The sequence below is a fragment of the Panulirus ornatus genome, chromosome 11 (assembly GCF_036320965.1).
Source record: "Panulirus ornatus isolate Po-2019 chromosome 11, ASM3632096v1, whole genome shotgun sequence".
NCBI classification, from domain to species: domain Eukaryota; kingdom Metazoa; phylum Arthropoda; class Malacostraca; order Decapoda; family Palinuridae; genus Panulirus; species Panulirus ornatus.
This window is the reverse complement of record NC_092234.1, coordinates 3582157-3597419: the sequence shown is the minus strand read 5'-3', so window position 1 is coordinate 3597419 and position 15263 is coordinate 3582157. Positions and strand designations below refer to the sequence as shown.

At 37.1% G+C, this 15263-nt stretch overlaps 1 protein-coding gene across 1 annotated transcript in view; it reads left to right on the top strand.

Annotated features, from left to right (window-relative positions):
* eIF2Bepsilon (eukaryotic translation initiation factor 2B subunit epsilon) overlaps positions 1-15263 on the top strand; it is a 29264-nt gene that overhangs the window by 13811 nt on the left and 190 nt on the right. Inside the window, exons 7-12 of the mRNA XM_071666395.1 lie at positions 2084-2234; positions 6421-6607; positions 10226-10414; positions 12073-12212; positions 13308-13463; positions 14024-14179. Of these exons, the coding sequence (XP_071522496.1) occupies positions 2084-2234; positions 6421-6607; positions 10226-10414; positions 12073-12212; positions 13308-13463; positions 14024-14179 (979 nt within the window). The remainder of the gene's footprint in view (positions 1-2083; positions 2235-6420; positions 6608-10225; positions 10415-12072; positions 12213-13307; positions 13464-14023; positions 14180-15263) is intronic.

Sequence of the window (15263 nt, the reverse complement as noted above, 5' to 3'; positions counted from 1 at the left end):
ATACTCTAGCCTGAACAAAATATCAGGAAATTAATTTAAACTGTATGAACTGTGCTTGCTATTATCTCATTAGATATTCTTGTTTCTACTTGTTATACTCTATTATCTTATACTGTATCATAGCCATTTCAGAATGCAGTTTCACATTTTCCTATACAGTATCATGTAAGTGAAATGTCCAGTAGTTTGTTTGTATATCATTACTTATATATTTCATTGACCACCATTACTCCTAAAAATCTGTCTTTGTCCCTTACATTAATGCAGTACAGTATGTTCAGTCATGAGGACTTAACATGCTTATTGTACATCAGAACTATTCCTTGATCACCTTTCACTTTGCTATACCATGGCTTTCATTTTTCAGCTCATCAATTCAGTACTTCCATTTCAACAGTTCCATGAGATCAGCATTTGCTTTTAACAATCACTTATAACAGTCATGCAAAATTTCATTTATTATTTAGTGTCAAATTCCTTGTCATGTTATGTGCTGTAACCTACTCTCATTTATTTTGACTACCACCTCTGTTGTATGACATAACATTTTTCTTTTAATTGTTTCTCGACATAACATTTTTCTTTTAATTGTTTCTCCTATCTTAGTGAGATGATATCTGGAACAAGTGAACATTGGCCTCTTTTGCACACATTCTCTTTCTAAGTTTCCTGTATCATGTACCGAAACCAAAGCCTCCCATCCACAGACAGCTACACAGGCAACTCTGTGGTCTGCCTTGATGACTTCACATGCTTTGGTTCAGTGCATTAACAAAATGTTGTCCCACGTACCATGTCAATCCAGTTCGGTTTAATCCATGCATGCCTTTTGCCCTGATACCCCAAATCATCCTTCTCATGATCTTTCCATCTCTTTGGTTTCCTCTTCACCCTTCCATCTGCACTTCTGACACATCCTTTGGCATTTCATTTCCAACAAGTCCACCCTTGTCATTTTATCTTCATTGCTGGCCTATGATTTACTTCTGTACAACACTATTGCGACTACTATACCTTCTGTTATACCCATCTTTGCCTTGACAAACACTGATTTCTCCTTTCGTATGCTCCTTGATATACCCTGTGAATCACTTCAGACCCCATGGTTTCTTCTAGTGGCTCATCACCTCCCAATTTCCAAAGGTACTTCACTTTCTCCAGGGCCTCCTACCTCAAAACTACTTCCAAACCATCCTGTTTCATCCCCATGCTACACCTCATTACTTTACTTTTGTTTACTTATACTCTCAACTTTCTTCTTTCACACATTCTCCCTCACCATGTCACCAGCTTTTGGAGTTTTCCTCTGGAGTCTGGTGATAGAGCCATATTATCTGCAGAGAACAACTGATTTACCTCCCATTTAACCCCCCATACCCCTAGCATACCATTGACTAGTCTCTCTCTCTTATCTTCACATTTACCTCCTTTACTACCCTCTCTATTGACAAACTAAATAACCACGGTGACAAAAAAGCTTTTTAGAGGCAGACCTACCTTTGCTGAGAGCTACCTGCCCTCCTTTCTTAAATGCACATATCTTATTTTACCAGTAAAAACCTTCTACATTTAGTAACTTTCCATTTACTCAATACATTTGCAGCACCTTCCACAAGGCCTTTTTGTCAACCCTGTTGTACACTTTCTCCTAATCCATAGAGGTCACATGCACTTCCTAGCACTGTTGTGGACTTTTAACCATGAACTGGAGCCTCCTTGATAGAAAAAGAAAGAATTTTTTCTAAGTATTTTTAACTATACAAACATTTCACATAATTACTCTTAATCTTCATTCTTGCTGTTAGCTGTAACATTAATTCCTGTTTTATAGTTTATTTATATGAACACTCATTATATCACTCAGTTTTGATTCTGGAAGTGGTTAAAATAGTAAAATCTACCTTATTCATAGATGTAGTTGATAGTGTGAAAAAGTTAAAAATGCAGTAAAGTGCCACATCTATGAAATAGGCATTTTATTTATATTGTTTTAAGGGTATAGTGTAGCCAACACGGAATTGATACTTTTCCAAAGTGTTATGTTTTCTGCAGCATAGAATTTGTAAAAAGAATCTTTGTCCAGAGGAAGTGGGGCAACCAATGTAGTGGTTGGTGCTGGATCAGAGGTCAGCATGACTGCAAAGCTTCAGTTGTCAGTGGTGGGTGATCACTGCACCGTTGAGGACAATGTTAAGGCACGTTCGGCTTTCATCACAAATAACGTCCTCATTAAGGTATGGTTGCCCATCATTTTCATTGTATGTAGTAAAGAAATTATAAGTACAGTACACTCCAGTGTACATACTATTATTGTGAAAATAAACATGGAGACCATGAGTTGAATAGAAAGGGTTGGTCATTGATGACTTGCTTATTTATTGATGATACAGTATTACTTATGGAGAATGAAGAGGAATAACTGAAGTTGATGAATGAGTTTTACTTTGTATGTAAGAAAAATAAGTGATAGTAAATTTGTTTAAGAATAAGGTAGTGTTTTTTAAAAGAATGTTACACGAAGTGGTGGATGGATGAGAATACTGAGCTGAAATGCAAGGGTAGGATGGATGTTGGACTGTAGGAAGAGGTTAAGAGAATTTCATTATTTGCTTAAAGTGCTGGGGGTAGGGGAGAAAGAATACTTCCCTCATATTCCCCTTGTGTTGTAGAACGTGACTAAAGGGGTCAGGAGTGGGGGGCTGGGAACTTCCCCTCCTTGTTTTTAAATTTCTAAAAGGGGAAACAAGAAGGAGTCATATGGGGAGTGCTCATCCTCCTCGAAGGTTCAGATTGGGGGTGTCTGAATGTGTGTGGATATAACAAAAATGAGAAAAAAGTAGAGATAGGTAGTATGTTTGAGGAAAGGGACCTGGATGTTTTGGCTCTGAGTGAAACGAAGCTCAAGGATAAAGGGGAAAAGTGGTTTAGGAATGTCTTGGGAGTAAAGGCAGGGGTTGGTGAGAGGATAAGGGCAAAGGAAGGAGTAGCACTACACCTGAAGCAGGAGTTGTGGGAGTATGTGATAGAGTGTAAGAAAGTAAATTCTAGATTGATGTGGGTGAAACTGAAAGTGGATGGAGAGAGGTGGGTGATTATTGATGCCTATGCACTTGGTCATGAGAAGATGATCACGAGGCAAGTGTTTTGGGAGCAGCTGAGTGAGTGTGTTAGCAGCTTTGATACATGAGACCAGGTTATGGTGATGGGTGATTTAAATGCAAAGGTGAGTAATGTGGCATTTGAGGGTATAATTGGTGTTCATGGAGTGTTCATTGTTGTAAATGGAAATGGTGAAGAGCTTGTGGATTTGTGTGCTGAAAAAGGACTGGTGATTGGGAATACCTGGTTTAAAAAGAAAGATATACCAAAGTATACGGATGTGAGTTGGAGAGATGGTCAGAGGGCATTATTAGGTTATGTTTTGATTGATAGGTATGTAAAAGAGAGACTTTTGGATGTTAATGTGCTGAGAGGGTCAGCTGGAGGGATGTCTGATCACTGTCTTGTGGAAGCGAAGGTAAAGATTTGTAGAGGTTTTCAGAAAAGTAGAGAGAATGTTGGGGAGAAGAGAGTGGTGAGAGTAAGTGAGCTTGGAAAGGAGACTTGTTTGAGGAAGTAACAGGAGAGATTGAGTGTAGAATGGCAAAAGGTGAGAGCAAACAACGTAAGGGGAGTGGGGGAGGAATGGGATGTATTTAGGGAAGCATTGATGGCTTTGGAAGATGCTTGTGGTATGAGAAGGGTGGGAGGTGGGCAGATTAGAAAGAGTAGTGAGTGGTGGGATGAAGAAGAAAGATTGTTAGTGAAAGAGAAGAGAGAGGCATTTGGATGATTTTTCCAGGGAAGTAATGCAGATGACTGGAATATGTATAAAAGAAAGTGGCAGGAGGTCAAGAGAAAGGTGCAAGAGGTGAAAAAGAGGGCAAATGAGAGTTGGGATGAAAGAGCATCATTAAATTTTAGGGAGAATAAAAAGATGTTTTGGAAGGAGGAAATAACGTGTGTAAGACAAGGGAACAATGAGAACATCGGTGAAGGGGTAAATGGGGAGGTAATAACAAGTAATGATGAAGTGAGAGGGAGATGGAGTCAGTATTTTGAAGTTTTGTTGAATGTGTTCGATGGTAGAGTGGCAGATGTAGTGTAGGGTGTTTTGGTCGGGATGGTGAGTAAAGTGAAAGGGTCAGGGAGAATGGTTTGGTAAACAGAGAAGAGGTAGTGAAAGCTTTGCAGAAGATGAAAGCCGGCAAGGTGGTAAGTTTGGATGGTATTGCAGTGGAATTTAGTAAAAAAGGGGTGACTGTGTTGTTGATTGGTTGTTAAGGATATTCATTGTATGCATGGATCATGGTGAAGTGCCTGAGGATTAGCAAAATGCATGCATAGTGCCATTGTACAAAGGCAAAGGTGATAAAGGTGAGTGTTCAAATTACAGAGGCATAGGTTTGTTGAGTATTCCTGGGAAATTATATGGGAGGGTATTGATTGAGAGGGTAATGGCGTGCACAGAGCATCAGAGGGTTGAAAAGCAGTGTGGTTTCAGAAGTGGTAGAGGATGTATGGATCAGGTGTTTGCTTTGAAGAAAGTATGTGAGAAATACTTAGAAAAACAGATGGATTTGTATGTAGCATTTATGTATCTGGAGAAGGCATAAGATAGTGTTGATAGAGATGCTTTGTGGAAGGTTTTAAGAGTATGTGGTGCGGGAGGTAAGTTGCTGGAATCACTGAAAAGTTTTTACCAGGATGTAAGGCATGTGTATGAGTAGGAAGAGAGGAAAGTGACTGGTTCCCTGTGAATGTTGGTTTGTGGCATGGTTGTTTGATTTGTTTATGGATGGGGTTGTTAGGGAGGTGAATGCAAGAGTTTTGGAGAGAGAGGAACAAGTATGCAGTCTGTTGTGGATGAGAGTGCTTGGAAAGTGAGTCATTTGTTGTTTGCTGATGATACAGTGCTGGTGGCTGATTTGGGTGAGAAACTGCAGAGGTTGGTGACTGAGTTTGGTTAAAGTGTGTGAAAGAAGAAAATTGAGAGTAAATGTGAATAAGAGCAAGATTGTTAAGTTCATTAGGGTTGAAGGACAAGTTGATTGGGAAGTAAGTTTGAATGGAGAAAACCTGGAGAAAGTGAAGTGTTTTAGATATCTGGGAGTGGACTTAGCAGCGGATGGAATCATAAAAGTGGAAGTGAGTCGCAGGAAGTGAGTCGCAGGGTGGTGGAGGGAGCGAAGGTTCTGGGAGCATTGAAGAATGTGTGGAAGGCAAGAACGTTATCTCGAAGAGCAAAAATGGGTGTTTGAAGGAACAGTGGTTCCAACAATGTTGTATGGTTGCAAGGCATGGGTTATAGATAGGGTTGTGTGGAGGAGTGTGGATATGTTAGAAATTGAATGTTTGAGGACAGTATGTGGTGTGAGGTGGTTTGATCAAGTAAGTAATGAAAGGGTAAGAGAGATGTGTGGCAATAGAAAGAGTGTGGTTAAGAGAGCAGAAGAGAGTGTGTTGAAATGGTTTGGACACGTGGAGAAAATGAGTGAGGAAAGATTGACAAAGATGATATATGTGTCAGAGCTGGAGGAAAGAAGGAGAAGCAGGAAACCAAATTGGAGGTGGAAGGATGGAGTGGAAAAGATTTTGAGTGATCGGGGCCTGAACATACAGGAGGGTGAAAAGCATGCAAGGAATAAAGTGAATTGGAACGATCAGGTATACCGGGGTCGACATGCTGTAAGTGGATTGAACCAGGGGATGTGAAGCGTCTGGGGTAAATCATGGAAAGGTCTGTAGGACCTGGATGTGGAAAGGGAGCTGTGGTTTTGGTGCATTACACATGACAGCTAGAGAGTGAGTGTGAACGATTGTGGCCTTTTTGTCTTTTCCTGGCACTACCTCACTGGAAGGGGGGGTGGGAGATGCTGTTTCATGTGTGGTGGGGTGGCGACAGGAATGGATGAAGGCAGCAAGTATGAATACATACATGTATATATGGGTGTTTATGTATATATATATGTGTATGTGGGTGGTTGGGCATTTCTTTGTCTGTTTCCTTGGACTACCTCGCTGATGCGGGAAACAGTGGTTAAGTATTGAAAAAGAAAAGGTTAAAGTGCTATGCAATCATAGCACAGAGGAAGGAGAAATAGAGGATTGAGCTGTTGAAGGGAGAAAATTATTTGATGTGTGTTGGATTATGAAATAGAAAACTGTGACTTGTTATGCATTGGTTTGTGGATTTTGTTCTGAATCCATCAGATTCATTAATCTGTGTTTTCAGTTTGCTCCTGTTTTGTACACAGAGACAAACTTTCTGTCAGTTTGTAATTTTAGAATGTAAAAACAATTTCAGATTTTGTTTTAACTATTGATGTGCTCATATACTGTGAAATTATCATAATTTTGCTGTGACATTTTATTTGTCAGGCTGGCTGTGACCTGGACCATTGTTTCCTTGGTGACAATGTAACATTGGAGGAGAATGTGATATTATCTCCAGGCTGCATACTGGGAAAAGGGGTTATCCTTGGGCCGAACATCACAGTACCACGAGCAACCTGCTTGGTGACCACACCCCCCATTGATGAGTTTGAACAGCAGAGCATCAGCCAGGGTGAGGATTATGATATTCATTCACAAAACAGGGTATTTCAAAGCATTTGTATACATTGAAAGCAGAAGCAAAGCTGATAATTTTACAGTACTTGACATATAGGTACAGAAACATGAGCTATAGATAGCTTGTCCAACATGGGATTGAATTATCATTAATGAAGAAACTACTGTACCTCAGTTAAGAGATTCCACCACCTTTAACCACTAATTGTTACATCTGACAAAAGATGGTATGGCCATTTAGAATGCATTGCAGAGGATAATATGAAGAGGACCTGTCATAGTAAGTTAGAAGGCATGTGTATAAGACTTAGATTGAAAAAGGTGGACAGAAGCAGAGGGTGAATAGTTGAGAGTATGTGGTTTGTCAGATGAGAATGCCAGGGGAATGATTGATTACTGAAATCAGGAAAGACATTTGATGTGTTAGGTTGGATGTATGAATAGAGATTTTAACATCCTTTGGCAAATCGATTTAGTGTGAAAAGTGAATATCTGATGCACCATACTAAAGTTATGAATATATGTGATTAAGGTAAAACACTGTATGAATTTGATCCTCCTTAAGGGAATGGAGTAGAATCAGGAATAAAAGATTAATAGACTGTTCAGAAGAAAGATACGTTGAAGAATTTGCTACATTTTGTTTAAGTAACTTTAACTATGAGACAAGAGTTACACATCATTGTTGGTTTGCATATTGCTCAGAGCCAATAATTCTTACCTGGTTAGTATGGATGTGCACTATTTTCATTAAAGTGTAGCATCTTAATGCTGTTTATGCAAGCCAGGGATTTTCATTAATCTAACATAACCATTTTTTTATACTTGCTCACAGTATCCTGCTTAAGCAGGGACAGGCAAAGAAAGGCCTCATTGACTTGCATTCATTATTATGGAATTTAGATAATATGCTGCTAAAGACTTATGAGTTTCCAACCCCATAACTGAGTATTGATTGTGTAGTATTAGAAAGTTGTTTCATTCGATATTAAGAAAGATGACATTCATTATATGATTCCAATCTGAATTACCTGAGTGCATGATACTAACTCTGTTTTTACAGTGTGTTAGGAATAGAGAGTGTTGCTGTGAGAGACATTTCTCTTCCTAGATTTAAATCAGCCACAGAAATGAAAAGATTGCCACCTAATATGACCAGGGAGAGACTGTTTTACAAGTTAAAACATAAAATGTGCTTTATTAGTGGAGTACACTTTGAGATAATGGTGTTAGGGACATAATTGACTGTTTGATTGTTGACTGTAAAGATATTATTTGTAGTTGAGTATAGTGTGCTTAGTATTTTCCTACTAATTTTCAATAGTCTAGTCATGTAGGAAACAGATTATTTAAAATTACTGTGCATGTAGCTGCTTTGTTAAAAAATGAAAATAATTCTTGTATGGAAAAATTGATTTCTAACATCATGTCACTCTAAAGTACTTTTTCTTGTCACTATACTCTAGTCATATTTCTTGGCCTTTCTGACTCTTTCTTTTCCTCCGTCTTTGATATTGTCATTCTCTTGTTCATATCATTTTTTATAGATTTGTTTCCAATGGTAAAATTCTCTAACTATCTTTCTTCAAAATCATTATTCTTCCTTAAAGCTGTAAAATTTCATTGACTAATATATCATCCAATACTCACATTCCACATGATTTTTACTTAATGGTGTTTTTTGTTATTCAAGATTTTCAGCATACTCTCTCCCTTTCCCATTATCTCCAACATCCTGTAATGTATACCATGTGTACTTTATCCTTTCAAAGATGGCCTCAATTAAGGCATATTTTGCCCATGCCTTGGTGATAAAAAAAAGTTATTGCTCAGGAATACCATTAGAATACAGCATTCAAGTAAACTATTATCATTCAACAGACAGAAGTACCATCACTTGTCATCACTTATATATATACCACCTGGAGTCCCTCAAGTATTCATTACAAGGCACACTTTAGCAGTCATTTATACATCACAAGGCACTCTTTAGCAGTCATTTATACCATCATCAAATAACAGTTAGGTATGCCATCACTAGTCCACTGTTATATTCATCATGTTCAATTATGCCTTAGAGGTTCATTCATGAATCTTTGCTCATATAGATTGTCTCTTACCACTGTTCAGAGACAACATCATGGATTAGCAATCATGTCCTTCATCAGTCACCACTCAAGTTTACCATCATCATTCAGTTATCATGGATACTATCATGATACAATAGTTAAGTTCCTTGTCACTAGTCACCATTTTAGAATACCATCAAGAGTCATCCTTTCAGTATATTATATATAATGAATATAATATAATGAATCAGCACTCTTTAAGTTATTTTAGTACTCAAGTTCCCAACACTTTCCAATTCTTCATGCTGGGATGCTTAACATTATGAATTAGCATTCAAGTATATTATCACCATTTACCACTCAGGGAAACTAGCACCAGTCAGCACTCAAGTATGTCTTCACAAGTTACCTTTCAGAGATACCAGCATGTTAACACAGGTATACCATCATTCATTTCCATTCAGGGGACATTAGCACTAGTCACCACCGTGGGAGATCATCTTCATTAAGTGCTCAGTCATATTTTCACCAGTCAGCCCTCTGTGATACTAACACCACTCAGCACTTAAGGATATTATTGTCAGTGCCATCACCAGTCATCATTTAGCATTACCATTGCCAATCACCACTTGTGAATACCATCAGTATTGATCATTTAGGGATACCACTGCCAATCACCACTTCTGAATACTGTCATTAGTCATTATTTAGGGATATCATTGCCAGTCACCACTTATGAATACCACAAGAGTCATCATTTGGGGATACCACTGCCAAACACCACTAGTGAATAATGTCATTAATCATCACTTATGAATACCATTGCAACTCAGAACTTGTGAGTACCATCACAAGTCATCACTCATTCATTATTCTTGGAGGCCATCACAAACTATCATTCAGGATTTATCATCGTGATCCATTTCTCTAGGTTACCAACTATAGGTATTGGTAAGTTATTGGTTTTCATAGCAGTTATTTCATATTTTAAGTGGAGGACCATGTACAGCATTTTCTGATATTTTAGTGATTCAGCTTTTATGTATATATGTCTCTACTTACAGGAATGAATAAAGGCAGCAAGTATGAATTATGTACATGTGTATGTATGTATATGTGTGTATGTATATATATGTATACATTGATATGTATAGGTATGTACATGTGCGTGTGTGGAAGTGTATGTATATACATGTGCATGTGGGTGGGTTGGACCATTCTTTCGTCTGTTTCCTTGCACTACCGGGAGACAGCGACAAAGTATAATAAAATAATAAAATAAATACTTACAATATGATATTCTTTATATGTTTTAGTTTTACTGACAGTTTAGGAAGGAGCAGTAGAGAGAGATTCCTCATCTTAAGTTGAGCAGTTGAAGTAATATGGAAAATCATGGCTCCTTTAAACTATTGTATACTTTTTCCACCACATCTCTACAGCAGTTGAGTTGAGACAGGAATCAAGTGCCTCTTTACATCTTATGGCTGCAATGATGTTGCTTTTTCCCCTTAATTGATGTTAATTAATTTACCTTTCTCCAGAACCTGACCCATTGGTGTGTGGAACCAAAGGAAATGCCTATATTGTAGTACAAGAAGAGGATGAATTGGATTTTGCAGAACAGGGATCAGATATTGACCTTGTGGAGGAGGAAGAAGAGGAAGAAGATAGTGAAGATGAGATGCTTGATTCTGCACACATGAGTGATGAGGATGAACATCGTGAGAATGGTGAGCATTATATGCTAAGGAAAATGAATAGGACAGTAAATCATTGATAAAATAATTACTGTGGACACTAACTTGCGCAATGTGTTAAGTGTAGAGTGGCAGGTTGAGTTGAAGGTAAGTCTCTACATGTTTGGGTGGGTTCCGTGGCAGTTTAAAAGTATGATCCGGGGGCATAAGGTCCTTGATGTACAGGAAAATAAGGAAAAGCTTAAGAAGTTATCTGCTGAAAGAGGAATGGTGATCAAGAATACTTGGTCTAAAAAAAGGTGCATACTCAATTATAAGTGGATGAGTGGGGTTAGGGGTCAGCAGGCATCATTGGATTATGCGCTAGTTGAGTGGCATGCTGATATAGGTGGCAGCTGGAATGTCTTATATATTTTTAGTAGAGATGAGTAAATTATAAAGGTATGAATAAGTTGGTCATATTGAAAAAGTTGCCTGTGAGCACTGTTACTAAGTGGAGTTGAATGAAGAAAAGTGTTGTGTGAGAGTAAATGAGACTAGTGGAGTGAAACATATATAGGGAGGCATTTCCTAAATGTGCAAGTGAAATATGTGGTATGCTTAATGTGGGTTGTGGACACATAAGAAAGCTTAGCGAGAGGTTGAATGACAAAGTTGAATTACCAATGAAGGAGAAAAGGAGGGTGCATTGGTAATATTTACAGGGAGTACTAGTATTTTGAAGAGTATCATTATCAATTTATATCATCAGTACCTAATACTTACCAGCTGTAATTAATTAATCTTTCATTTATGCTGAGAAGTCAACTCAAAGTGAAGGAGAATAGTACTATGATAGGATTTATATTTTATTGAAATTGAAAAAATAAACCTCATTTTTCTCAGCTGAGCATACGCTTTAAGTATCTAACATGGATATCTTGTTTTTTCCTTAGCAAAATATCACATCCTTGATATTTTAGTTGAGATTGGTACACCAAATTATTGGCATAATAAATTGTACAAAAATTGAAATATCTTAGACTAGAATAAGTTTTTCAGAAACATAATAAATATTACTGGTTTGAAGTAGCAGCCTTAAAACTAAACTTCAGGAAATTTTGTACTTAATAATAAAGAGGGAGGGGGGTTATTCATTACCCTTTTCCTGATCTCTACTGACCCTAAGGTATCAAAACTGTTTTAAAAGGAAAAAGCACATTAAAGGATTGCATCGTTTTTTATCATTCCAATAGAACATCCAGATGTTTGTCTAACTGTAAATGCCAGTAGGCCAAGACACACAGTGCCACCGAACTGAAAGTACAATAATTAAGGTGAGTTAGCAAATATATAAGAGGCTGTGGACAAGTTGGAGGCAAACTTATCTACAAAGAATCTTGCAGGTGGAAGTGTAAATGTTTCCATCAGTTAACAGATCAACATAGAGTGAAAAGTGAAAAATTTATAAGCTCCTATTTATGTTGTGGTTTATATTTTCTTGGCACATTGGAATAAGTTGAGGATATGTGTTTGTGTGTGTGAACTAAGAGGCTGAATGTATCTAATCCACTTACGTAAATGTGAATTTATTTTTTTTCAGTACATGGGTTACCAGTTGATTGTGTGGTATTTAAATTATTGTGAAAGTAATGATTATTTTACTTTAAGCTAGTTAATGTTATAGGAGTTAATTATTGTTGAATTTTCAGAGTTTAAGCGTGAGTTAACAGAAAGCTTGACAAATGCTTTGCGAGAATCATCAGCAGCAGAGAATGTGGTTTTAGAAATCAATGCCTCTCGTCATGCCTACAACATGAGCATGGAAGATGTTCTTATCACAGTAACACAAGTGAGAATTATTAGTTTATACAGTATAACTCTCCTAAGTCACATTTCAAAATATATTAGTTTTTCTATGAAACCAAGCAAATCTCCCAAAGTTCATGGTGTTGCTGCTCTGTTGTACTGCATATTTACTCCTGCTTTTGTTTCTCTTCTATGTTTGCAGTGTGTATGGTATAGGCAACATTGCTTCTTCAGGCATTTGTTTTTATTTCTTTTCCCTTGTGTTGGATACTATTGCCTATTGATGAGTATAGAGTGCTAGTTTTGTGGAACTGAACCAGTTTTATTTTAGTACAGTCTTGTTTTTCTTGCTTTAGTATGGTAGCATCAGGAACTTAGCCTTTGAGCAAAAATTCTTGCTGTGCTTTTTTGTTTCCTACTTTTAGAAAGGGATAATATGGTAGGGAAGATTTCCATCCATTCTATGACACACTAGAGATACATGGTTGGTATTCCATCTTTCTCCAGGGATTTTATATATAACTTCCTGACCCAGGTGTCCCTTCTGTGGGGCTCTTGCATTTAGGAAGCCAGCCACATCCACTGCATGGTACCACAGGCATAAAACATTGTTGTTGAGTGTGCCTTTGTAGGGTCAGCACATGGTATTTGAGAATCAAGTATTCACTGTTACACTAGGTCATATTCCTGTTTTTTTTTTTTTTTTTTTTTTTTCCTCAAGCATGTAACCATTTTGTGCCAGGATGAGGTTGCATCAGGAAGCAACAAACAGCTGCTTCTCTCACCATCTTGCCATCACCTATAATGCACCAAAACCAAAGCCCACCACCCACAGCAATTTCCATCATTTATCTTTACTTTGTATGCCCTGCCCTGGTTCAGCCTGTTAAGAAATAGAAATTATTATGTAGTTTAAGAATGAGATTGATTGTCAGACCAGGTGACGCTAGAAAAGATGGAGAGTAAAGTTATGTAAGGGAGAGGAGTTTTTGGCTTTGTAGTATGGGGAGAGGATCATATATAGACAATACAAGAAACCTGTATGAAGAATTATAAATCCTTTAGAGTAAATATGTTAGAAAATACCCCAGATTTATCTGTTGTTCAGCTTTTGAATTTTAATAAACAATATTTTCAGGGTATTGTCCGTGCAGGTGAAGATAAAACTTCAAAAGACCAAAGCATAGAGAATTTATGGTACGGTGTTAAGCTCTCCATTACCACCTTCACAGATGTCCTTAGAAATTATGTTCGGAAGGATAGAGATCAGATCCTTGTTCTTAATGCCATAGAGGTGAGTCTGTTATGAAATTTTACTTGAGAAATTGAAATGTAATCCCATCCACTCCAGCTGCCTTACTACTTCATCTTATGCAGATCAGTCTCTTCTCTTTTTACTAAATCACTTGTTATAAATCTTGCTTCACATACTACCATGACTCAAACACTGTACATCATCTAACACATCCCAGTCTATATATGCCTCCCTCACATACACCATTCCATGCATTCTTCCCAAATCTCTCCATCCAGTACTCTTCTATTCTGTTTCCCTCTTTTTAAACTAGGTATTCTCAATCATTGGTTCTCTTTGAGCATACAACTTCTATTCACCATTTTAATTCTCAACATTGGATACTCCAAACACCTCAGTTTTCCCCTTAACTGCCATTATCATCCACTCTTGTGTTCAAATCACCCAACACTAATGATCAACCCTTCACATCAAATTTGCTCTGGCACTCACTCAGCTCCTTCCAGAACACTTGCCTCTCTATTAAACACTAACATTCACCCAACTCTCATTATCCACTTTTATTTTCACCCACAGCATTGTCATTTATTTTTTTACAGATGCTGCTGAATGACTCAATGGAATATTTGCCATTGGCTCAGAAGATACTTTTTGAACTCAACCAAACACATGAGATTCTGGATGATGATGTTGTGATACATTGGTTTAAGAGAGGAGGAGCTGCCACCCCATGTTTTCCTGGTCTTAAAAAAGCTGTAAGTATAATTGAGTGTTGAGATTCTGAAGTTTGCTTGAATGGATACTTTTCCTGATGCTCCTGCAGTTCCAAGGCTATGCTACTTTAAGTAGCTGGGAAATGATGGACTGCTATGGAGTGAAAAGTTTTTTTTTGACAAAACTGCATTCCTCATGATACAGCCTTGTTAAAGCTGACTTTTCATTCACTTTACAACCTCAGTAGGTGTAGTCTGGTAACACCTTGTTAAAGTAAGTATATGATGATTATGGAATTTTTCTTTTATGATTTTGTTCTACTTGCACCTAAACACAATACACAATTTACTTTTTCATTTGTGACTTAACACATCTATACGTATCATTTACATAATTTTGTTTTACATAAACTTTAGTTTTTCCATATATTACTCATCCATACTAATCATTTACATATAAATATTTCTGTATACTATATGCGTTACTTATGTATTTACTCATTCAGACTCTCAACATTATAAAAAAAAAAATTACACAAATGAAAAAATAACTTTACCACACTTTCATTAAAAAATATTAACAATAATACAAAAGAAATGGCTTCTTTTCCCATAAAATTAACCACTTGTAGTGGCAGTATAAATCTTCCCATCCTGATGATGCCGTTACTCTCTCTTTGATGACTGACATGCATTTTTCTTTTTTTTTTTTTTAGGTATGTTGTTAGGTTGCTTGTAAATCTGTCGGTAATTAATGTAATCTTGCTTTAACTAAAAATTCAAATGAGTTTGGGAACCATCTGTTCTCATATGAAGCCAAAGGGGACTCATAGAGGCATATAGTAATTGAAGGGTTAAAAAGTAATTCCAGATATTTTTAGAAAACTAAAATCAGAAAATAGTGTGACCTGATATCCTTTACAGTGGTACTGATCAGTGTCTTAAATGATATATATTACTATATGCATAAAAAGTAGTGAAAACACAAGTTTGTAGTAATGAGTAGTAGCAGGGATATGTAAAACCCTGTTGGGTACTGTAATCATGGCATATGTGAAATCATAGGGGAAATTGTTAAATTTGAATGTTAGTCATACTTTTGGCTTTATGTCTCAAATGTAGCTTT